Consider the following 25,766-nt stretch of genomic DNA (forward strand, 5'->3'; position numbering starts at 1 on the left):
TAGCTCGTCCTGGGTCCACATTTCATTCAGGAACATTAGGCAGTTTTGATTCATATGCTGTTTATTGACGATGATCACGTTATTTTTCATATGCATATGATTACATGCGATCGCTCGTTTCATTGCGTCTTACTCATGTGTGTTTTGATCAGGAGATTCAGTACTCTCATTCAGAAGATGTGCAATAGCGCCCCCTAGCATCCGACAGTGAAAACACGGAAACACAGAAAATTCCGTAATTGGCCTGGAAGCGCTTTATCACAAATAACGGAAATGTCCGTGTTTGGCGGGGAAAGAGTTAATAAGCGACCTCTAGTGGCGGAAATTACATATTGTGCCTTTAATTAGTTACTCTGCAAGGCTTGCATGGAATGCCTGGATGATCCTTTGTATCTGTAAAAAATGTTTAATCAAAGCACACTATGTGGACTATACTATATCTCACAATGCAGCGCGCTTGACTTGACCTTCCATTTACGATAAGTGCACCTGGAGGAAATATCAAAGGTCTGTTTCTTGACTCATTTTGTAAGTTGAATGCCAAAAGTTAAGACATTTTACACAAAAATGATTCCTGAGATAATAATAATAAAACTATATGCCACTTGCTTAATTAAGCAAGAAATGTTGATTAATTAAAATGTTGTTTATTGTTGCATATTACTTTTCCATATTTAAGGGAAAAAATAGCTGGGATCATACACACTATGCTGTTATCTGTATTCCATTCCAAACACAGACATACTCCACTGATCACTAGTGACATTTCTAATTAATTATCTGGGTGCCTGCTGTTTTGTCCGCAGGTTTATCTTTCTTTTGTCTATCCCAACGACTTCACCCGCCTCACCCACATGGAAAGAGAAAACAAGTGCTTCTACAGAGAGTCTCCCATCTATCTGGAGAAGTAAGCTTGTGTATAGATTGTAATGACATTAATGCTAATTCTGATCAAAAGCTGATCAACTGTAATTATAGAGTATTTATAATGTATAATAGGAATAATATAGGACATTTGCTACCCATTTAGCATCTATTGTATAACTTAGTGTAGTCTTAGTTTTTGTAACTTAATTTAGAACTGAAACAAAATATTCAGCTGGAAATAACTCGATCAGGATTTGATTGGATGTCAGGCTGTGATATTAATGGATTATATTTTTCCCACCCATGAGGTCTTGGTTACATCCGAATGAAGTTATTTCAAATATGAAGAATATTGCTAAAATACATACGAAAATACATATAATTTTATAGTGAAACATAATTAGCAGGGATAAGAAAGCAAATGGGTATTGTTTTTATTTCATTTTGACTTTAATTCGGATTTCTTGCAACTGAATCGTAGATGAGCACTGAACTTTAAATTAATGAATAAATATAGTTCTCTACAACTCTGTATTTTTCTCTTTCATGGACTTGATGCTTCTGTTTCCATCGCTTACTTTAACAGGTTTGGCTTCTATAAATACATGAAGATGGATGAGGAGGAAGATGACAGGCCATTCTTCTTCCCTAATCCTGATGGTGAGTTTGTATGTGTGTGATCAGTGATCCAGAAGAGGAATAACACTTCATTAGTGCATCGTTCCGTCACAAGCTGCTTTATTAGAACATGGCAGATATATTCATCAGGAGATAATGGCCTTGGGTCGGAGCCAGAAATGAAATGAATGGCGGGATTATTATTATTTTTAAAGGGTTAAGGCTTGGTCACACCAAGTGTGTAAACTACATGTGTATTCTTACCAAGGCCAGAACAAAAAATAATAAGATAAATGGTTTAATGAGATGCATCGAATTTTCGCCACCAAAAATCTTCGGCCGAAAATGGCCCAAAAGCGCATTTCCGCTTTTCGGCAGAAAGACTTTCATAACTGAAACAATACGACCGAAATGTTGTGATGACAAACAGAAACCGTGACCTGAACGTGCTTGTCTAAAGCAACATGTCTGCGGTGCGGACGTGTGGTTCATCTCACATCTGATGACGCAATCTATAATATGGGTTGTAATAGGGCTGAACGATATTCTGTTTTAACATCGACATCGCAATGTGCGCGTGAGCGATAGTCACATCTCCGGAACATGCGATGTGAAGGGTAGTATTAAGAGAACGGTAGCACACAGTAAACACGAGTTTGCTGCTGGGGTGACATGTACGTTCCGCCAGCCTGCATAGTTATTGGTTCGCTGTGCCGCTGCTCACCACTCACGGCCAAACATTCACTGCTAAAATGCGCAACGAAGAGGAGCCGCCGCAACAACAACAACAAAAAAAAAAAAAAAAAAAAAAAAAAGGTTACGTACCAGAAATCATCTTTTGGGGACTATTTTGGGTACAAAAAGGAGGATGTTGACCAAAAAGAGGCACTTTGCATGGAGTGTTTTGTGGCCACAAAACAAGAAAACACCACCAATTTGTCTGATCACTTAAAACGGCACCACAAAGCTCTTTACGACGAATACAAAGCAGGGCACGACAATAACGCTTGTCCGGGACAAGTGGATTTTTTGAAGGGACAAGTGAAAGAGAATTTTACTTGCCTGATGGAAAAGAGCCTGACTAAACAAAAAATAACTAGCGAATCACCAAATGCAAGAATTTTGTGCATTCATTTAGTGTAAGTGGCGAATGGCGATCATGAACTGACAATAATAAGGTCGCGCTGTTGACGTTCGTGCAGCCTCTCGAGGAGAAATCACAACACTAGAGCGTTTTCCTGAATACCATCATGACTGTAAATGACACTGATTTCATATGACAGTTCCATAAACAACTAATTAACATTCACTTAAAGTCACTTACATTTTAAATGCAATATTTAGTGTTTTTGTTCTATTTCAGCAGTGAAAGTCGTTCACAGCAGACCTGTAACGCGTCTCACTCACAGCAACAAGTGAGTTACTGAACGATTCAGCATTTGAATGAATCGTTTGAATGAATCGTTTGAATGAACGACTCAATGACTCACTCATTAAGACGGTCACCTGCTGCCAGCTACTGGAGGTTTATTTTCATGTTTACCCATACATACCAACATTTATTTTTGTCACTTGTAATGAAGCTTGCTTTTTAGTGAAATTATTAATATCATGGAATGGTAATTATTGACTTTAGCCTGGATTGATGGCTCTCAACATCACAATATAGTTAGGGAAAAAATATCGCAATGTAATTTTGTTCCAATATCGTGCAGCCCTAGGTTGTAACTTGAAAATAATGCTTTGTTTATGTTTCCGTCGATTGATACACATACTGGCTCCTCACTCAGTGATAATCTACAACAACAGCGATAATAAAAGAAAAACGGGTAAAACGATCTCGCTGTAAACTTTGTTCAGTGCATGCGAGTGCTGCCGTTTGTCCGAATATGGCCAGTCATTTTCGCCGTCAACACCCGGGTATATTCACCGGAAGACGCAAATGAGAACTCGCTCGCTCTGTGAGAAGATCTGTCTCTGTGCAGCGTGCACTTGTCTCACAGCGCGCAAATATTGAGTTTTCTTTAAAGTCTTGTGCTTAAACGGATAAACTCACACAAAAGGTATGTCAACATGTCCAAATGTGCATCTTGATGAGTATCCTAGCAGACATGTGCTAAAATTCGCCTACTTATACTACGTCTTAAAAGTATGTACTCTTTTTGTGAAGAAAAAGTATATACTTTTGAGTGTGCAGCAGAAAATTGTGCAAGCTTCGGGACATACTACTTCGCCATCTTTAACGGACTCTGTCGCTTAGTTACAAGCATACCGTCACTGTTTAACTACCCTGTAAGGCATCATCAGATTCGTCACAGTTCAAATCCTCCACATTCAGTTTAATCTCCTACCATATCGGAGAGAAATGTAGCCGCACGTTGATCTGCCATTCTTGTGTCTTTAATGCAGAGACTCTCATGTATTTGCAGTTTAAATATAATGATGCATTTAAAAGTTAATGGCCAAACGTGTCATTACAAAAGTTCACAGTGCTGCTGCAGGTGAAATATAATGTGGACAACACTGAATAAATATATTTTTGTCAGGTTAAATATTGATAGGGTCACTCAACCCCTTTATCTAAACTTTTCTACTTAACTGTCGGACCGCACATCCGTCATGTTTGTAGTTTTTTAACGCTTTTTATCCGCGTTTGTAGTTCTAATTGAATCCTCGTCCAACTCGCAATGGGTTGTGGGCAATATCAGCCGTTAGAGTGCACATCGATCGGTGCTTCGAATTCAGACCGGAAATAGTAAACCATCCGGGTATCTTTAGAATACTCTTTTCAACATACTACGATTTGGGACATACTAATTCTATTTTCGAATACTATTTAGTATGGATAGTATGCGAATTGGGACGCAGGGATGGTCTGTATATGCCTTAAGATAACTTTGTACAGTACAAGTTAAAAAAAGGGCAGTAGTCGTAAAGGTCTTAAAGGGGCAGTAGCCTTTTACTGCTTTCTGTTTAATGTCAAACAAAAGATAATGACATCACTCACTGCTCTTGATTTAATAGATTTTGTAGGTTTAATAAGGGTTAATCTTTAATTGAAACAGTTAAATATGCATTATTTTACATTTGATTACTTTATTCAATTTCTGTACCTTTCTGCAGGCCAGTAGGCCTGTGCATTATTATTTAATGTACACATGAGTGAGGTCAAGTTAAACATTTTAGTTCGAATTTTTATTTTATTTTATACTGTGCATTGTTGCAATGTGCTAAATAAATATTTGCATAATTTTTAATTGATTTATTATTTAAAACTTTAATATTAATTTATGTAATTGCAATGCCTTGATTTTTTTGTAAAGTAACACAGTCATAGACATAAATGCAATGGTTACTATTGGTTACAATTACTAATAATTGGCATAATTTCTTTCTGTGTTTCGGTTTTCGGCCTTGGTTTCCTCTTTTCCGGTTTTCGTTTTCGGCCAAGAATGTTGATTTAGGTGCATCCCTAGAAATATCCCCTCTGATAATACAAATATCACCCATAACAGACTTTCCTCGATTTAAAGCAAATATAACACAACACAGAAATAATGCAATATACTATAACACTAAAACCCAAATGCAATGCAATGCTCTATAATAATACTATGCAATACCATACAATATAATAATAAAACTAGTGCTTATTATGAGTCCTGGAGGACTACAACTATGCAGATTTTAGCTCCAACCTGAAACAAACACACCTAAACCAGCTCATTATGGTGTTCAGGGCTGCTGATAATTACAGACAGGTGTGTTGTTACAGGGTTTGAACTGAAATCTGCTGGACATTAGCACTCCAGGAGCAGGGTTAGACACCTCTGGTCTACAGGAAGAGATTATATTTATTTAAAGCTGCAGTGTATAATTTCTACAGCCAGGGGGCCAGCCCAGAACAGCCTTATATTGATCCTCTTTCTCAAATGTAACAGCTGTTATTCTTTGATCGTACGTCTGTCAGTTTAGTTTCGCCTCTGCTTGGATAGAAATAACTCTACCCTGATGATGTGTCCTTACTCTACTGGTGGATTAACACTCAGTGTTTTTGTGTTTTGCTTTAGATTTTCTTGAAGAAGAAGAGGGTGTAGATCCTGATGATGAAGCACAACTTGTTGGCACCCAGTCAGCAAAGAAGACGGTCCAACCTAGCCAATCAAGTCACACATTAAGCCCTTCCAAAAAGCCTATTCCCACAATGCTGGAGAGAAATGAGGTAGAGTCAGACAGCCCAGCTTTGAAGAGAGAGCAAAGGCACTTTTTCCCAAGTGCAAGGGAAGTGGTTGGGGCTCAACATCAAGAGACAGACCAAGACACTCTAGACCATCAGTCTAGGGTAGGTTTACCAAAAAGTGAAAGTGTGGTGCGAGGTCGTTCTCTCACTTGGGTTCAAAGAGACCACCGGGACTTCAGAGAGGGTTGGTCAGAAGATCGTTCTCCCAAAATAAGTCGGTCAGCTTTGTTATTCCCACCAAAATCCTCATTGGTAACTCTCAACAGCCGAGCCAAGCAAATCCTTGGCAGTCCTGCCCACATCGTCCCTTCCCTAGGTAACAACCACGCTCATGACAACAGCCGCAATCCTGGACACAGCCACACCAACAAGGAACACAAGAAGGAGGAAAACAAAATTTACATCACAAGACCTCGACCAGCTAAGGAGAAGCAAAGTCCTGTTTCACGCCTACCCAGAGAGGTCTTTCCTGGTGTTTTCCTGTATCAGAATGGCAAAACCACAAAGGTGGTGAACCTCAGTGCCAAACCAAGGATCAGCAAAGGATCTCTACGTGCATCCCAGTTATTTGCGCGGTCTCCACTGCAGGAGAACAAGGTCTTTCCAGCTAGCCACAACTTCAGCAAGCCAGTGGAAAATCCAGCGGCCCCGAACAGAGCAGGAATCCCGAGCCGTTTTGAGAGGAGGATACGGGGCGTCTGGGAAAAACACCAGCATTCTTTAAGGCCCATCACAACCGCTCGACCACCTCCTGCTCCCACCCCTCCGTCCGCTAACTCCTCTGAGAATGTGCTTCCAACCGAGCCTATCCGTGTCACTTCCTACTTGCACACTTCCGAGATTACCGAGTCCCAACAGCAGCGACCAGACACGGACCCTGAACCGGAGGAGGACGGAGGCCTGTCGGAGTATAGCTATGAGGATGTGGAGCCTCGCCCAGGGTGGGCAGAGGAGGCCATTAATTGGCAGAGGACATTTTCCGTCAACAGCATGGACTTTGAGACATTGCGCTCTGACTGGAACGATCTTCGGTGCAATGTGTCTGGAAACCTCCAGCTATCTGAGAGCGAAGTAGTGGATGTACTTGCGCAGTACATGGAGAAACTCAACGAACGCAATGGAGGGTGAGGCTTATAGTGGTATTTCAGGTTCTGATAAATTGGTAAAGCATCGTTATTCAGACACTATATATTTGTTTCTTATTCTCTTTTCCAGGATTTACACTCTTCTCCGAATCATAAACGTAGAAAAGCGACGTGATTCTGCACGTGGTAACCGTTACCTGATAGAGCTGGAGCTAATGGAAAGAGGCCGTAAAGTGGTCCGTCTTTCTGAGTACATCTACATGCTGTTGCACCGTGGCCGGGTTGAAGACAGTCTGGAGAATGTGGAAGGGGTCACAGCATCGTCCCCCTCTTCCTCTGTCGCCAGCCCACCTGCTCCCCCATCTCGCACACCTACACGTGGGGCCCACGCCACCCCTCAGTGGAGCACTGTGTATGCCAAACCCCTGCTGTGCCAGCCAGTGATGCTGCAGTGGAAAAAGGACGTCATGGTGCATTTTGTGGTGCCAGGTAAGGAATGGATATCTTTCTATTTTTCTGAAAATATGTACCTGATGAGTGTCTCTGTAACTAAATAAATCTGCAAAAAAAAAAAAAAACTTATTTTAAAATGTTTTGCTTAAAGTGTGCATATGCCGTTTTTCTTTAAATTGCATTTTGTTTGATATTTTGTTGTGTAATGGATTGACATTTAATTCAAATAATTTTAAACTGTCATGTGCATGGTGTCTTTATTGTATAATACTCACTCATAGATTAAAAAAAAAAAACATTAGTTTAAAGGGTAACTAAACCCTAAATCAACTTTTTTTAGTTAATGATCTGCAAGACTGGGGCTTTATTAATGCTGTTTATTGATTTGAGTAAATGTTTTGACATTTGGGTATAAAGTGTTTTAATTCTATAATGTATGGTGTAAAAACATCTTAGTGCTGCCCTCTTAAGGTTGAACGGTGGCTACTGCAGTCAAATTTTCCTATTGGACGTTGTGGTGCTTTGTGACGTAGGATGGTACTTCCAACAGCTCACTATCCACGCCCCTGGCACGAGCTCACCACTCCCTAATGGGTCCTGCACACTGTGCGATTTTTCAAAATCCTTTGCGAATGTCCCTTGTCAGACTGTACGAACATGATCCCCGATGTAAGCCGTGTCACACTGTAAGATCTCAGTTGGCATTAATGTCAGACTGAACGATAGTTAAGGCGCGCTAAAAACGGACGCGCGGAAGAAATCTCACCCGGAGCTTTATCATCAATGAATGACGTGTTCGGTGACAGTGAGCTGCATTACACGCGGGACTGAAATGCTGGCTACAAATACATTTCTAGCTCTGGTTTTGGTCATAGTTTGTCTTGAAAAACGGAGATATTTGACTGTCGTCGTAAGAGAAGTCACACAGCAGGATTGTGTGCCAAATCTTCTGACACTGCCAGAATTTCGTCTGAGGTAAAATTTGATCGCAGCGCTCATTAATCGGCTGCCGGTGAACATGTCAAACTAACGGCCAAAGACGTCAGATTTTAGCCTAGGATCTGAGGAATCTTTTAGGATTTCCTAAATTTGTCTCAGACGGCCAAATCGTGGGCAAAATCGCACAGTGTGCACCTGGCTTAAGAAATGTTTTCCCTTGATCACATGATGAGAACGGCTTCAGTCCAGTCCAGCTCATGTTACATGAAGTAGAAACATTATGAATAAAAACTCTCGTCACTTGCTTTCAACATCCTAATGAAGAAAATACAGATAAATAATGCAGTTATAAGTACATGTTAAGCTTTTCTTTTGATATTTTTGCCGCCCGTCATGTCTACAGATAATTTTCATACTTCAGACACTTTCAGACAAACCCTGACAAGCAAATGGTTGCCGTGGTAACGAACAACAAATCCGTAACGTGCTAGACTGCTGGGGTATGTAGTCTAACTTTTATTTGAGGAAATCTGTTGTAATAGGCTATTAGGTTTGAACTTATTGGTCCTGCGCTTTTTTAGTGATATTCAGTATAAGGATATGGCTGTTCAATGTTCATAGATTAGTTAGTGGTCTCATTCTCTCTTGCGCTGCTGCTTCGCTAGCATGAATAAATGAATGAATGAATGAAGGAGCATCGTCGGCATCGGAGTTAACGCAGTTTGAGCCAGCGGCTCGATTGATAAGGCTCTGTGTCTATAGATATTTCACCCCCCCCTCAGCCCCGCCCTCGTCTCGTCCCCTCGGTCTCCGCTGGGCTCTGCCCACTTTTGCAACATTTTTCAAATATTGCCAGTGGGCGGAGTTAGGCTGTGAACAGGGGTTTAGTTACCCTTTAGTAGAACTGTAATAACAATTTAACACAAGTATCCATGTGGGTCTTTAACAAAATTTATTTTAAAACAAAATGGCTTGAAAGGCCAACTGGGACTAAAATTTGAAATGCCCACAGGTTATAATGTACAAAACGAAGTGCTCAATATCTCTTGATACTTAAATAAAATGTAATTTTTAGATCGTATACACCCATCAGGCATATCATTGTGACAGGTGAAGTGAATAACACTAATTATTTCTTTATCATGACATGATGTGATGCTTTTTCAAGTCAGTTTGGGTGACTCGTGCGAATTGGTTAGAGCTAGGGAATAGGAACAGGCAGGTTCCAGGAAACGAATGGTGTCCTCGTCCAGACCCATCAGAAACACTGTGGTAAGCGGGGCGTCTGGCCAGTTCACCAGCTCAGAGAATTCCTCCACATACCTCTCCAGTGGGCGACCATTCTTGCCAAAGGCCCTATAGGCGATCCACCGCCACAGAGACTTCAGCTGGGGACACGGGAGAGCTCGGGGTCAAGAAGATGCCGATTTCAAAATGGAAATTCTGGCAGTTTGGTCCGGTCTTCATTATGGGTGTGTGGTGCAGCAGAGATGAGGAGATCCAGGACTTCCAAACAGGCTGTATTCGAATCAAACTTAGAACAGAACATCAAACACCATTTGTATAACGCGAAACCAGACAATCAGTGACCTAAAAAGGAGGAACTTAAATGCAAACACTGATGACAGACATAATGAGGGGGACAGGTAACACAGATGATAATTAACTAAACACACCTGAAAAGAACTAAACTAATGAGGGTGCTATGGAAACAGAAAAGTGGTGGAAAACAGAGAAAAAAGGAACATGTGACCAAAGCAAAAACCTAACAGAACCATACAGATGTGACAGATATACAGTGTTTTTCCTAGAGAATCATGAGACGGCTGCCTCTGTCTGTCGACAAAACTCTTGCTCAGGATCGGCCTGTCGTGATAATTAAATATTCATAAAAATATATATTGTGACATGATCCTTCAGCAATCACTTTTATATTATGATTACCTGATACAAAGTCATCTAAAGCCATTCCATAGCTGAATTTGCAGGACAAGTATATTTCCATCGTTAAGTTAAAGTTCACGGAAACTCGTCTTCCCTTCGCTGTATCTGTCAATCATCTCCGTTCAGCATTCAAACTGCGCATCATGTTTAAAACAGTCAGCAGGTAAAACTTTCTCCAAGATGATATATTCCCATTATATCTGTAGATAAAGGGCTGTGGATATATATATATATATATAGGAGTATATGCATATAATGAGAGGAAAGAGGAGTAAAGCAAGAAAAAGTGCTAGATAGTTCAATAAAAGGATATAAATATTATTATAATAATATTATATAATAATATTAATAATTAATGATTCCAAATTAGTGTAGGTGTATTTTGATTTCCAGAATCAAATTTTACTCTGTGCCTATAGGGGTGGGCCGGGGATGGCAGGGGTTGGTGGCAATGTAAGTAACTGGATATTTGCCATAGGGCGAGGGCTTCAATTACCTCTCTCTTTTTTGACCATACATGTGTTTGCATCCCTGAACAAAGCAAACTTCACTCAGGATTGGTTTGAGGAGCACAACAACGAGTTCACAATCCATGAAGGCACCACCTCGCAACTTACAGGACTTAAAATAATTTGCTGCTAACAGCTTGGTTCCAGATACCACACCACACCTTCAGGGGTCTAGTGGAGTCATGACCTGACGGGTCAGGGCTGTTTTGGCCCAACACAATATTAGGTCATTAGGTATTAGGTCATAATATTATGCTTGATTGGTGTATGTTGTGCCTTGTGAACAACAGTGACATATATATATATATATATACAGAAGAATAAACCTTTTTGCAGGTCAAGTACAGTGACTTGTTTTGTGATGCAAATAAAAAAAATAAGTGAATCTCTGTGATCTCTGTGTTTAGATATTTGATATTGCTGATGTATGAATATTATGTTTTGTTATAATAGTGAATTTATTGATGTGTTTCCTATAGTGAAGAATCAAGCTCGTTGGGTTCAGCAGTTCATTTCAGACATGGAGCTCTTGCACCGTGAGACCAAGGACAACAATTTCAACATCATTATCGTGGACTTCCAGAGTGAAGACATGGATGTGGAACAGGCCCTCAGAGAAAGCTCCGTTCCAAGGTACACAATATTCACAAACTTCACAATATTCGTACCTAAAAAGAAATGTATAATTAATGTGTAATTGATGTGTCTTGTGCTAAACTCCATCTAAAACTATTTTGAACAGCAATTTTCTAACTATTATGGCAAATTAATTGATAGACCAAAAATAACAAAGTATCGGTATCAGACTTAGTCTTACATCCCTTCTCTTTACATTAAAAATGTATATGAAATGTAACTTATTTATAAATATAAAAAGAGCATAAATTATACATTTTGCATAAGTGTTAACAGCTCTTCACTTTATCCACATTTTGTTGTTAAAGCCTTATTCCAAAATAGATTAAATTCATAATGTTTACCTCAATTCTACAAACACTACCCCATTATGACAATGTGAAAGAATTTTTTTTTTTTTAATCTTTGCAAATTTATTAAAAATAGAATACGCAACAAAATCACATGTACATAAGTATTCACAGCCTTTGATCAATACTTTGTTGAAGCACCTTTGGCCACCAATTACAGCCTACGCGGAGTATGACGCCACAAGCTTGGCACACCTTTTTTTGGGGCAGTTTCTCCCATGCTTCTTTGCAGGACCTCTCAAGCTCCATCAGGTTGGATGGATGCACAGTAATTTTCCGATCTCTCCAGTGATGTTTAGCCGGGTTCAAATCTGGGCTCTGGCTGGGCCACTCAAGGACATTCACAGAGTTGTCCCGTAGCCTGTGACCCGTGACTCCTTTGTTATCTTGGCTGTGTGGCTTAGGGTCTGTTAACCTGTTGAAAGATGAACCGTCGCCCTAGTCTGAGGTCCAGAGAGCTCTGGAGCAGGTTTTCATCTCTGTCTTCATGTCTCTGTACATCACTACCTTCATCTTTCCCTCGATCCTGACTAATCTCCCAGTTCTTGCTGCTGAAAAACATCCCCACATCATGATGCTGCCACCACCATGCCTCACTGTAGGGAAAGTATTGGCCAGGTGATGGGCGACGCCTGGTTTCCTCCAAACATGGTGCTTGCCATTTAGGCCAAAGAGTTCAATCTTTGTTTCATCAGACCAGAGAACTGTATCTCTTGTGGTCAGAGTCCAGGCAACCTTTCACAGAAGAATGGCGTCTGTTTGGCCACTCTACCATACAGGCTTGATTGGTGGAGTGCTGCAGATATGGTTGTTCTTTTGGAATGTTCTCCTCTCTCCACAGAGAAACGCTGGAGCTCTGTCAGATTGACCATCAGGTTTTTGGTCAACTCCCTGACTAAGGCCCTTCTCCCCTCATCACTCAGTTTGGACGGGCAGCTGGCTCTAGGAAGAGTCCTGGTGGTTTAAATCTTCTTCCATTAGGGATGGAGACAACTGTGCTCATTGGGACCATCAATGCTACATAATTTTTTCTGTACCCTTCCCCAGATCTGTGCCTCAATAGAGTCCCAGACAGTTCCTTGGACTTCATGGCTTGGTTTGTGCTCTGACATGCATTATTAACTGTTGGACCTTATATAGACAGGTGTTTGCCTTTCCAAATCATGTCCAATCAACTGAATTTACCACAGGTGGGCTCTAAACAAGTTGTAGAAACATCTCAAAGATGATCAGTGGAAACAGGAGCACCTGAGCTCAATTTTGAGTGTCAAAGGCTGTGAATACTTGTGTACATGTGATTGGCATTTTAAATTTTAAATACATTTGCAGAGATTTCAAACAAAATACTTTCATGCTGTCATTATGAGGTATTGTTTGTAGAATTGAGGGAAAACAATGCATTTAATCCATTTTGGAATAAGGCTGTAACATTACAAAATGCGGAAAAAATGAAGCACTGTGAATACTTTCCGGATGCACTGAGATATTCTGTTATCTAATATACTGATGTGTATATATATAAATATATACAATAGGCAATATATAATAAACTAATATTATACTGTATATTTAGATAGCAATTTAGGTATTTGGCATATAAAATTAGAGGTTACTATTTAAATTTTTTCTGGACTTTTTTGGACACAGATATGAGTATCTGAGGAGGGAAGGGAATTTTGAACGCTCTGCCGGGTTACAGATCGGTGTGGACACCATAGAGGTAATCTCACACTCATACCTTTGAGACTTACATCGGAATTGCCCAAACGACATTAGACTCAGAGATGTTCACATCTGGGCCATGTAACGTTTCACAACTTAACAAAAAAAAAAAAAAACCTTTTTTTTTTCTTCTGATGGCTAGTCAAAGCCTGTGTTAAAAAAAATCATCCTCTGTGTTAGCCTTAAAATAGCCTAATCCTGGTCTGTGGCCACCCCAGCTAATGATACAGCACAAGGCAGACAACAAAAAAGTAGAATGACATACACCCACCACAATGCCACACCAGACACAACGCAACAAAAGTATTAAATACCGGCAGTTCAATAGGGAACGCGCATCTCTTAAAGGGGCTGAACTATAATCCAGCTCTTAAAGGGGCCGCACTATATTCCTACTCGTGGAATATGGACCTCCTCCAGGTATGGTGTGGTACTGGTGCGCTCTCAGGTCTACATGACAGCTTGACCAATTTCTAATACGAACTGTGCCCTGTTCTGAATTAAACTGCCAGTGTAAAAACTCCCTTTATTTATATTCTTAAAATGAGATAAATCACTGCTTATTCTGAATTTTTAAGCTTATGCTTAAGAGACATGAACAAGTTCTTTGATCTTGTAACCTTTGACACATGTCAAGTCTTCATGCTCTGAGTATGGTTTCACTAATAATAAATATACATTTGCATAAAGCATGCATATTTATCCATATCGATGTTGATTAGAGTATTAAAAACTTGAAACATATTAATTTAAGGTACATTTAGAACTGATAAAAATGTGCGATTAAATAGCGATTAATTTCGAGTTAACTCATAACAATATGTGATTAATCAGGATTAAATATTTGAATCGATTGACAGCCCTCATTTTTACAACATGTTTGTGAAGTGCTGATCGTAGTAGCCAATCACAGACATATTTGATGAGTGTGTGAGCACAATGACCAGTCAGAGTTGTTTACGATTCCACTCAACAGTGCTCAGATTGTCAAATTTTTAAAATTTCAGTACCGATTTGATATCGCAGAGGGTACTTTTGACAACACTAGCACACACACATTTTTAAATATTAAAAATAAAAGGATTACAATGTAAAAGATTATTGTGTACATAAAGATAAAAATGCCTTCATGTCATAATGGAGTCATTGAATGTATCAGAATGACCTATTTGCAGTAATTATCCTCTCTGGAGAAGCGTTCAGTCTTTCCTCCATGTAAATAGCGAATCTGCCATGGTGCGAGCGCAACTGGCTTTTAAAGGGACTAGGGACAACCCTTTTAGACCATGCACCTGTTGTGCAAATCATTTTTTTCCGTCGGTAAACTAGCAAAAGTGGATACGCCCTAAGTGCAACTGCGCCATGTGCTTCAGAACATGTGGTCAGATCGTTAAAATAGGGCCCAAAATCAGTTCGATTAAATTTATTAATTTATTACAATTTTGTGTTTACAGTGACTTTATTGTAATTATTATTATTAATAAATTGATCAATATTACTACTACTACTACTACTATTACTACTACTACTACTTGTCGCATGTCTGTTTGTCTGTTGCCACCGTCATCCCTCATTAGTTTAGTTTAGTCCTGTTATGTTAATAAGTTATCATCTGTATTACCTGTCCCCCTCGTTATGTTCTCATCAGTCTGTGTATTTAGTTCCTCTGTTCTCACTCAGTCTTTGTCCGTCGACGTCAGTACACCCGTCTCCGTACCTGTCCTGATGTAAGTCTATGTTACCATTGGTGAAGTTCCATTAAAGTGTTGTTTACTAAAGTAATCTTCCTCGTACTTCTTCATCTTCTTCTTGACTTGATTATCATCACCACTGGGGGCTGACAGAACGACGGACCAAACAAACTCAAGTAAACAAGAGCTACTTGTTCGTGTTTGTAGAAGTTTATTTTTTGTTTTCGTGTTCAGCGTTTTGTTTTCCATTTTTTCCCTGTGTGGACCATGGACCATCTGGTCAGGCTCATGTGCCTTGAGTAGGGAGAAAGCTCCCTTGAGAGACATTAAGAACTCTTCTTGGATCTCGCCCATCAGACCACCTTCCCGGGAAGGGTCCTCGAGGGAGCTTCTCATCGTATGTGGAGTGGGTGCTGGCATCCTCCAACTCACCGGTCACCATCATGGATGGCGCCAGCCCCACTCCTGATCCAGGACCCAGCCCTGTACCACCTTGCGACAAGGAATGTCAGGACGTGCCCACCGCAGACGGAGAGAAGACTCTGAAGTCTGAAAGGAATCCGTCTGACCAGGTGTGTGAGCCGACTGACCCTTCCATCGCAGAGGGAGTCCTCGTGGAGTTCGAGGGAAGGGAGAGGAGCCCCGCCCACCCTCCCGCCACTGAGAGTGAGTACTGGATCAGCTTGGACAGTTTGCTTTCCTGTGGAGAGAACAATTTCCTGTGCCCCCTCATCGCATCAAAACCTTCGTCATCAGTCTTGTTAACCCCACCCATCCTCCCTCTCCCACCACCTCTCCAAACTGCCAGCTACTGCCAGAGTCCTGTGAGCACCGTCTGTCATCTTCAGTCTCCTCCTCAGTCATCTACTACTCCTACAGACCAGTCATCGTCTCCTCCCATCAGTCCCTCATCCTCACCTCTGCCTCCTCTCAGTGGTGTGGTCAACCCTCGGATCTACTGGGAGTCACCGATCCCTGGAAGGTTGAAGCCCGTGGCTCCGCCTCCAGCCTCCAGGGGCTCCGCTCCACCTCGACCCGTCATCCTGGCTGCTACGCCCTCACTCCTTCCTCCCTCGGCTCCAGCAAGGACCATTGGCGCTTCGGCATCGCAGGGCTCCCTCTGGATGTCGGCTCCACCTGGGTCAGACGTCGCCATGCCTGCGCCGCGGACTTGCGAGCCATTCGTTGCTCTCCGGCACTCCACCCCTTCAGCCTCGGCTAGCTCTGCCTTTCCTCAGGTTTCACCTACGCCCTTGGTCGCTCCCGCTCCACCTCTGTCCTCCAGATCCCTGCTTCCACCTCGGGGGGTTGTCGTGGAGACTCCGTCACGGCTGCCGGGGTCTTTAGTCTCGCTCCACCCCTTTGGCCTTCCGTCTATGCATTGGGCTTCATCCTCGTCGTCATCGCCCTCAGTTGTCCACAAGGTGACGTCGGACGTCACTCCACCGTGGCTCCTCCCTCCTGCGATGCCGCCTTGGGGCATCCTCCTGGCTGGGACCTGGATCCTCATCGGGATGTCCCTGCTCGTGGCCATCCCATGGCTCCTCCCACCTCCCACTCCTCCTTGGACTCTGTTTCTTTGTTGTTTTCTCTGTCTCATGTCTATATGTTCACAGGTCCTGTGTCCGCGCCCTTCTCCGGAGCCCCGCCCCCCCTCCTCAGACGTTCCCGTTAATGGCGCAAGGATGCGCCTTTTTGGAGGGGGCGCACTGTCACGTCTGTCTGTCATCCCTCATTAGTTTAGTTTAGCCCTGTTATGTTAATTAGTTATCAACTGTATCACCTGTCCCCCTCGTTATGTTCTCATCAGTCTGTGTATTTAGTTCCTCTGTTCTCACTCAGTCTTTGTCCGTCGTCGTCAGTACACCCGTCTCCGTACCCGTCCTGATGTAAGTCTATGTTACCAGTGGTGAAGTTCCTTTAAAGTGTTGTTTACTAAAGTCATCAATAATAATAAATAAGGAAAAAAAATATATAATAAAATTATGATTGAATTGACAGAGCTTTGACAGGGGTCATGTTTGTTAATAATAGTAATCATAATTTAATATATTGTTGTTGTTATTATAATAATCAAATACTCTGTTGAAATTGAAAATGGAAAGAACATGGCAATTATCCATGAAATTAAGTAACTGGGGAAAAAATATTTAAGTTTAAGTTTAGTTTAAAAAAATAGTTTTTGCATTTGCACTGTGTATGGTTTATAAACTGAATTGTGAAGCGTTAGACAGAACACATCTTCGGACATCCTCAGAAATGTTTCATGGCAAATCAATTGTTATTGTAGCTTAACTGACGGATCTAGGATTGCCAAGGTCATGGCTTCTGTTTTCATGTCGAATCCTTTCAAATTTTCTAATAAACATCATCATCATTACCAACATTTTCAATACTTAAAGGAACTATATGTAAGAATTGTATTTCAATGAATCATAAAATATCCCTGATATGTCACTAGACATTAAGATATCATGTTTATTTCAAATACTTATATCACTGACAACAGTTGTCCGTTCAGGATATTGTCATATAAAGTTGTTGTTTAAGTACAAAAAAGCTGATGTTGATGTTGACATGTTGTGTTTTGGGCTGAAGCTCCACCCTCCACCTATTGACCAATCACAAAGTCAGTAGTGTTTGGGCATCCGGGTTGCCAGATCTGCTCTAGTTACCACAGCTACAAACGTTCCAGCTGATCCTACAGCCTATCTGGCAACCTCGAGTCAGGGGGAGGGGGAGAGGGATACACCGCTCTACAGTCATTTAAAAGTGATTGCAGTACCAGTTTGGCCACAATCTTACATACACTTCCTTTACAGGTTAGAATCTAGTTGCCTTACTACCAAGATTCTATCAGGGTTTTTTACAGGACTTCACAATCAATATGCAGAAGATGAACCTTTCATTAAATGCAAATTATGGGTCTGACAAACATGTGAACGTTTTTTTATGATAATTCCAACATGACGCATCATGTACATGAGTGTGATCATCAGTGAGTCAGCGTTTGCGGAGAGGAATCGGCCGAGCTGTGAAGCGTTTCTAGGAATCCTCCTTGTGTTAATGAGTGTATAAATGTGGCTGGTGATTCATGACGTGTGGGATTTCTTTTTCCACGCGTGTTTTCAGGACAGGCACAGTATCGTGTTTCTGTGTGACCTGCACATTCATTTCCCTCTGAACATCCTGGAGAACATCAGGAAACACTGCGTGGAGGGCAAACTGGCCTTTGCTCCTATAGTCATGAGACTGGGCTGCGGGAGCTCACCGCGAGAGCCTGACGGTACGTATGCGCACACACACACACACACACACACAGACTCAGTGACACTGAACTGTTATGAAGAACATGTGTCTCTGTAGGTTACTGGGAAGTAAACGGTTTCGGCCTGTTCGGGATCTACAAATCTGATTTTGACAAGATTGGTGGGATGAACACAGAGGAGTTTAAGGACCGCTGGGGAGGAGAAGACTGGGAACTACTGGACAGGTAGCAGGATTTTACTGGGAATATGTTGACTATACTATTCTTTTATTATTTTCCAATAGAATGTATGATGATGATATTATTATTTATATAATTATATAGTTACTACTACTACTACTACTAATAATAATGTTACAGTATATCCCTTACGAAAGGAAAATATATTTACCAATATATTACTTGAAATATATTTTAATATATGGAATAATATATTGATGGTATTATAAAATATATTATATATTCATGTATTATATTGCAAAATATACAAATGATTGCCGCTTTCAATATATTGCAATATATTGGAAAATATAAATATTAAATCCCATATATGTGAATATATTGCCTAATGTATTGCATGATATTTTCCAATATACTGCAATATATTTTTGTTTCGTAAGGGATATTATATTAATATTATTATTAAAGTGATGATATTGAATTTTGACAATTGTGAATTTGACAGTCACATTATTAGTTGTTGTTGTTGTTATTATTAACAATAATATGTATTAATATTATATTATAATTTGACAGTATACAATTTTATTTTGTTATATTATTTTTAATTACTACTATTAATAATAATAATAATTATTATTATTATTATAAAACATGTTAAATGTTTTATTTAATTGTATTAATAAAATTATAATATTGAATTGAGAAATTAGTGTCAATATTATTATTGTTGTTGTTAGTATTATCATTATTGTTTTTGTTGTTAGTAATAATAATAATAATAATAATAATGTTACAAAGTCATTGTGTTATTAATAAAAGTATGATACTGAATTTAACTATTTTGACAGTTTTATTATTGTTGTTGTTTTAAGAAATAATAATAAATTATAATACAAATATTTTATTATTAAAACATTATTAATAATTGAGAGCTTTGAGCTTTGACAGGGATGTTATGTAATAATAATAATAATAATAATAATAATAATAATAATAATAATAATAATTGAATTGAGATAGAATTCACCTGCTTTGTGAATTGTGTTCAGCACTTTGGTCAACAGTGTTTTTTTAAGGTGCTTGGTGATTGATTAAAGGTGATTGCATTGGAAAATAATAATAATGTTGTTGTTGTTGTTCTTAAATAGTATTATTAAAATAGTAATATTAAATTGAAAGAGATGTTGAAAGTGTTATTGTTATTATTATTATTATTATTATTATTATTATTATTATTATACTAATAGCATGGATTATTAATAGCATAAGGATGGATTATTGCTAATAATAATAATAATAATAATAATAAATATTAATACATGAAATATTAATATTAATTGATTTAATTATAAATAATAAAATATTTATAATTACATAAAATAACATTTTATGAAAAGAAAAATATAAAATAATTAAACTTTCTCTCTCTCTTTCTCTCTCTCTCTCTCTCTCTCTCTCTCTCTCTCAGAGTCCTACAAAACGGCCTGGAGGTCGAGCGTTTACGACTGAGAAACTTCTTTCACTACTATCACTCTAAAAGAGGCATGTGGAACTCACAGTCCAGTAAAACTCCTAAAGGATAAAACTGAACCCCACTGAGAGACTTCAAACAAACTCAGCTCAAGAACGGGACCTTACAGGACCAAACCCGCCGTGCCTCTACCTGGGACCCCGTCTCATATGAGGACACATTATGTGCCAAGCTGCTGTCCAAACTCAAGACACTCACAAGAGACAAAGACACTCTGAGTGTGTATTTGTGTGTATCTCTGTCTGTTAGGTCAGGACGATTTGGTGAACGAAACTTGAGAGATTATTGAAGATTTTAAAGGAGATTGAAATTGTTTTCAGTGCTGGCTGAATTTAACTCAAAATTAGCAGCTCAGGCACTTTGGGTCGCATAAATATGGTTTGCACTTAAGATATTAAATGCTGAAACGATTGTCTAAAGGTTTAGATGTGCGCTGGTACTTAGACGTCTGCTTTTATATAGCTGTAAATGTCACTTCCTGTTTCCGGTGTGACGCCTTCTTACACTTGAACTGTAGAAATGATCTACAAACTTCTGATGTGGGCGGCCATATGGAAGTCCTGCTGAACTTCTGGACACAACTGGACCAAGAACGGCCTGCTGAGCAATGAAATTATTCGTCTTTGTAATTTGTCTGTTTGTCTGAGCTGCTTCCTTTCCTCGTTTCGAACGAGGTTTCATCTTTATTGGCTTTATTTTCACAAATGCAGAAACCTTTCAAACGGCTGTTTTAGTCTGGATTTTAGACTAAACTTAATCTCATTGATACAGTATCCATTGCTAAAGAGTTTAACGGTAGGAAAAAGATGTTGTCCTGAAGTCGTGTGCCTTTCTTTGACGTATATAATATGGCAGTCCATAGAGGGTTAGGAAGGAGTCCTGGTGTTTATCTGTCTGGATTGTGTAGGCCCTAAATAGTGTTGTTTTATGGCGATCAATGAATACTAGGAAATGTTTTAGGGGGGAAAAATAATTCAGTTTTCACTATTATTTGATGCATTTTTAATGGAATGTTCCAGGATATTCTCTCTCTCGTAAGTTGATCTTTTACCACAGACAATAATTTTGACTCCTACAAAGCAACAAAACGTAAATGACCTAAAATAGATATGTGGCAAGGCAGGCACTACAGTGTTGTTTTAAAAAGAAGCGCCTAACTAAGCCCGTTCATACAAAGTACGTATCTATAAAGATAAAGACAGTTCTAAAAATTGTTCTCAGTATTAATGGCAGAGTTCAAACCACAGCGATAATGATGACAGCACAGAGAAATGATACTGATGGAATCGCTTTCTGAATGATTTTATCCAGCCTATGAACGATTAAAAACTCTGACAGCCAATCAGAATCCATCCTGAAGTAACAAGCTCGAGGGATTGTTCACCCAAAAAGGAAAAATACCCCATGATTTACTCACCTTCAAGCCAGGTGTATATGACATTCTTCATTTATGTATTATAATGGCAGCCCAAAATTTGAAGACCAAAAATGTGCATCCATCCATTATAAAAGTAATACACACGACTCCAGGGAGGTTAATTAAGGCATTCTGAAGCGAAGCGATACGATTGAGTAAGAAAAATATCCACATTTAACAAGTAAAATATCCAGCTTCTGGCAGACCACCTTCTGTATTCAACTTACGAAAACTGCACTACACCTTCTTCGTAAATTGAATACTGAAGTTCTGGTGGAAGCAAAATATTTTACTTTATAAAGTTTTAAATATGGTATTTTTCTTACACAAACCCATCAATTCACTTCAGAAGGCCTTTATTATCCCCCCAGAGCCATGTGGAGCACTTTTATAATGGATGGATGCACTTTTTTGGGCTTCAATACCAAATATTGAATACAATACCAGAAAGTAATGTAACAACGCAACTATCTGCAGTGCTGTTTACATAGAGTAAAATCCACACCAGATTAATTAAAATCACATAGAACTAGCCGCTTAGCTAGGTTATTTAGACAGCTTACATCCCAAACACCAATTTTCGGCGAGAAAAATAATAAAAGATGATTCGCTTGCTGTATTCCTCAATTGTAAGTCGCTTAGGAGAAAAGCGTCTGCTAAATGATTAAAGCGTTTACACATAAACAGCCACAGTTTCAGCTATTCGCCCTATCAGTTTGCCCCATTAACTTCTATCACAAGTAGCCTAAGTTACATTAAATTCGATTTTTATTTGTTTTACAAACTGGGCAACGAGTCGGAGAGGTTTTCTGTGGTAATCGACAGTATTTTGTTTGACTGCCTGTCTGAAAAGTGTGCAGCTTTGTGATCATGTTTTTACACTGACGCTGGCAGCTGGAGTGTATGAAATGGTGTATTTGTTTCAATGCTGTAGCCTATAACATCTGTAACATACAAACGTTCATGTTTACAAGCTGGCATGCCATTTTATGTGTTTTTATTTCATATCAGAAATACCGAGAGTGGTCAGACGATATTTTGTTCTTTTGAACCCGCCTCACCTTTTTAGAAGAGTACATTGAGATGTTTTTTTCTCCTCCTGGACCTGGTTCGATGTATTTTCAGGCTGCCTATTTTAAAACAAAACGAAGACAGGACACTAATACATTATACGCCTAATACAGGGATCTGCATACAAGGTAATTTCTGTGAAATTGTTGTGTAGAAACTTTTCAGAATGTTTGCATTTTATTTTAACATTTTTTGAGGGTTCATTTTTCTGAAATAAAGTTTAAAGCTGACGCATCTGGACTAGGTTTGTTTTATTAATCTTTGATATTAAAACGCGATTTCTGTTGTTGTTGTTTCTCTAGCTGAACAGGCTCATCGTGCTAACAATAACATGCTCATTAATATATCATATTATAACTGGATATACCGGATATAATACACTCAGTGCACTTTACGTTGTTAGGATAAAGGTCTAACAGCTGACAAACGTTAAGGTAATTGTTTTAATAATGTCTCCAACAGCTTTCAACCACTAGAGGGAACACAAGCGTTACAATTCATAATGCAAGTCAGATGAGCGAGGTCAGTAAGTGAAACTACATTTAAAAAGTATTCATATCAAATGCACTGCCCATATCTTTTTTGACTGCACATTTTTATTTTAATCAAGATAGTTAATGTACAACTTAGGCAACATATCTTTACAATATGTTACACAAGACTGAACATGAGGCAAGGAGAACAGTCAAACTCTGATTCATGAACACAAAAATAGGTCTTAGGTAGGCCTAATGATTCAGTGTGTGAGAGAGATTATGGTTCCAGTATTGGTACATTATCTTTCTGTGGGTGTTAATACTCACCAGATCTAACACTATTACTCTTTTTAAACACAGCTAATTCCACAGTTATTAGCTTCACCCAATCTTTTTCATATTTTTTTCTATTATTATTCATTATTTTTTTAAGTTAAGAAGCAGGAAAAATGGGCAAGCATAAGGATTTGAGAGAGTTTGACAAGGGCCACATTGTGATGGCTAGACGACTGGGTCAGAGCATCTCCAAAACTTCAGCTCTTGTGGGGTGTTCCCGGTCTGCAGTGGTCAGTATCTGTCAAAAGTGCTCCAAGGAAGGAACAGTGGCAAACCGGCGAAGGTGTCATGCCGAGGCTCATTGATGCACGTGGGGAGTGAAGGCTGGCCTGTATGGTCTGATCAACAGATGAACTACTGTAGCTCAAATTTCTCAAGAAGTTAATGCTGGTTCTGATAGAAAGGTGTCAGAATATACAGTGCATCGCAGTTTGTTGCGTATGGGGCTGCATAGCCACAGAGCTATGCAGGGTGCCCATGCTGATTTCGGTCCACTGCCGAAAGTGCCAAAAGTGGGCATGTGAGCATCAGAACTAGACCACAGAGCAATAGAAGAAGGTGGCCTTGTCTGATGAATCACGTTTTCTTTTATATCACGTGGAAGGCTGGGTGCATGTGTGTCAATTACCTGAGGAACACACTGCACCAGGATGCACTATGGGAAGAAGGCAATCCGGCGGAGGCAGTGTGATGCTTTTGGCAATATTCTTCTGTGAAATCTTGGGTCCTGCCATCCATATGGATGTTACTTTGACATGTAATAACTTAAGCAATGTTGCAGACCATGTACACCCTTTCATGGAAACGGTATTCCTTGGTGGCTGTGGCCTATGCGCCCTGCCACAAAGGAAAAATGGTTTAGGAATGGTTTAAGGTGTTGATTTTGCCTCTTGGATTGAGATCTAATTTCCCAGATCTCAATCCAATCGAGCATCTGTGGGGCTTTGCTAAGCAGAACAAGTCCAATCCATGGAGACCCCACCTCGCAACTTACAGGACTTCTGCTGCTAACATCTTGGTGCCAGATACCACAACCCATCTTCAGGGGCCTACTGGAGTCCATGCCTTGATGGATCAGGGCTGTTTTGGCAGCAAAAGGGGGTTCAACACAATATGAGGAAGGTGGTTATAATGTTATGCCTGATCTGTGTATTTAGCAAATTATATCTCTCGGTCCACTATATACGTTTAGCCAACTATGATGACTTCTTCTTTTGTGAACACCGGAAATGTGAAAATTCTATTTTGACTCTGAAAAAAGATAAACGAAAGAATTGACCTGCAGTGTAACGGGTGGGGCAGGCTTGTTCACAATGTAAGCAAACACAGTCATTATGTCAAGACAAATAAGTGTCATATTGGGGGACTTTGAGACTTTCAGTGCTTTCAGTGACTCATAAGGAGCTTAATGGGGGAAAAAATACATATGCTCACTCACAATGTAGGCCCGTTCACGTCAATAAAAATAACTAGATAAGCATCCATACACACCAATGGACAATAATGATCTGTTAAAGGGTTAGTTCACCCAAAAATTTAATTTATGTCATTAATGACTCACCCTAATGTTGTTCCACACCCGTAAGACCTCCGTTCATCTTCAGAACACAGTTTAAGATATTTTATATTTAGAGCATATGCAAGTGTAAGCACAGTATACTGTCCATGTCCAGAAAGGGAATAAAAACATCCTCAAAGTAGTCCATATGTGACATCAGTGGGTTAATTATAATCTCTTGAAGCACCGAAAATAGATTTTGGTCCAAAAATAACAAAAACTACGACTTTATTCAGCATTGTCTTCTCTTCCAGGTTTGTTTTCAGATTCTAATTAACAACTGATGTCACATATGGACTACTTTGATGATGTTTTTATTCCCTTTCTGGACATGGACAGTATAGTGTGCATACACTTGCATATGCTCTCGACTAAATATAAATTATCTTAAACTGTGTTCCGAAGATGAACGAAGGTCTTACGGCTAGACTACTGCAGCTCTTGTGGGGTGTTCCCGGTCTGCAGTGGACAGTATCTATCAAAAATGGTCCAAGGAAGAAACAATGGTAAACCAGCACCTGGGGTAATGGTTCCAAGGCTCATTGGTGCACGTGGGGAGCGAAGGCTGGTCCTTGTAGTTCGATAAAACAGACAAGATACTAGGTAGCTGGTCTGTGGCTATTCAGCCCCAAACGCAACAAACTGTGATTGTGTATTCTGACACCTTTCTATCAGAACCAGCATTAACTTCTTGAGCAACTTGAGTGACAGTAGCTTGCCTGTTTGATCGGACCACACGGGCCAGCCTTCACTCCCCATCAATGAGCCTCGGCCGCCCATGACCCTGTTGCCGGTTTACCACAGTTCCTTCCTTGGAGCACTTTTACTGACCACTGCTACCAGAAAACTCTAAAAAAGCTCCAGTTTTAGAG

General features: G+C 39.8%; 1 protein-coding gene across 2 annotated transcripts in view; it reads left to right on the forward strand.

The window, feature by feature from the left end:
- b4galnt4a (beta-1,4-N-acetyl-galactosaminyl transferase 4a) overlaps positions 1-22,764 on the forward strand; it is a 317,216-nt gene extending 294,452 nt beyond the window's left edge. For both annotated transcript variants that reach the window (XM_067436802.1, XM_067436803.1), the window contains exons 12-20: positions 807-907; positions 1,454-1,527; positions 5,556-6,849; positions 6,941-7,299; positions 11,135-11,288; positions 13,289-13,361; positions 18,187-18,340; positions 18,421-18,547; positions 19,974-22,764. In XM_067436802.1, the coding sequence (XP_067292903.1) occupies positions 807-907; positions 1,454-1,527; positions 5,556-6,849; positions 6,941-7,299; positions 11,135-11,288; positions 13,289-13,361; positions 18,187-18,340; positions 18,421-18,547; positions 19,974-20,088 (2,451 nt within the window). In that variant the 3' untranslated portion in view covers positions 20,089-22,764. The remainder of the gene's footprint in view (positions 1-806; positions 908-1,453; positions 1,528-5,555; positions 6,850-6,940; positions 7,300-11,134; positions 11,289-13,288; positions 13,362-18,186; positions 18,341-18,420; positions 18,548-19,973) is intronic.
- The last annotated feature ends 3,002 nt before the right edge of the window (positions 22,765-25,766 follow it).

Source organism: Pseudorasbora parva, chromosome 25 (assembly GCF_024679245.1).
Source record: "Pseudorasbora parva isolate DD20220531a chromosome 25, ASM2467924v1, whole genome shotgun sequence".
NCBI lineage: Eukaryota > Metazoa > Chordata > Actinopteri > Cypriniformes > Gobionidae > Pseudorasbora > Pseudorasbora parva.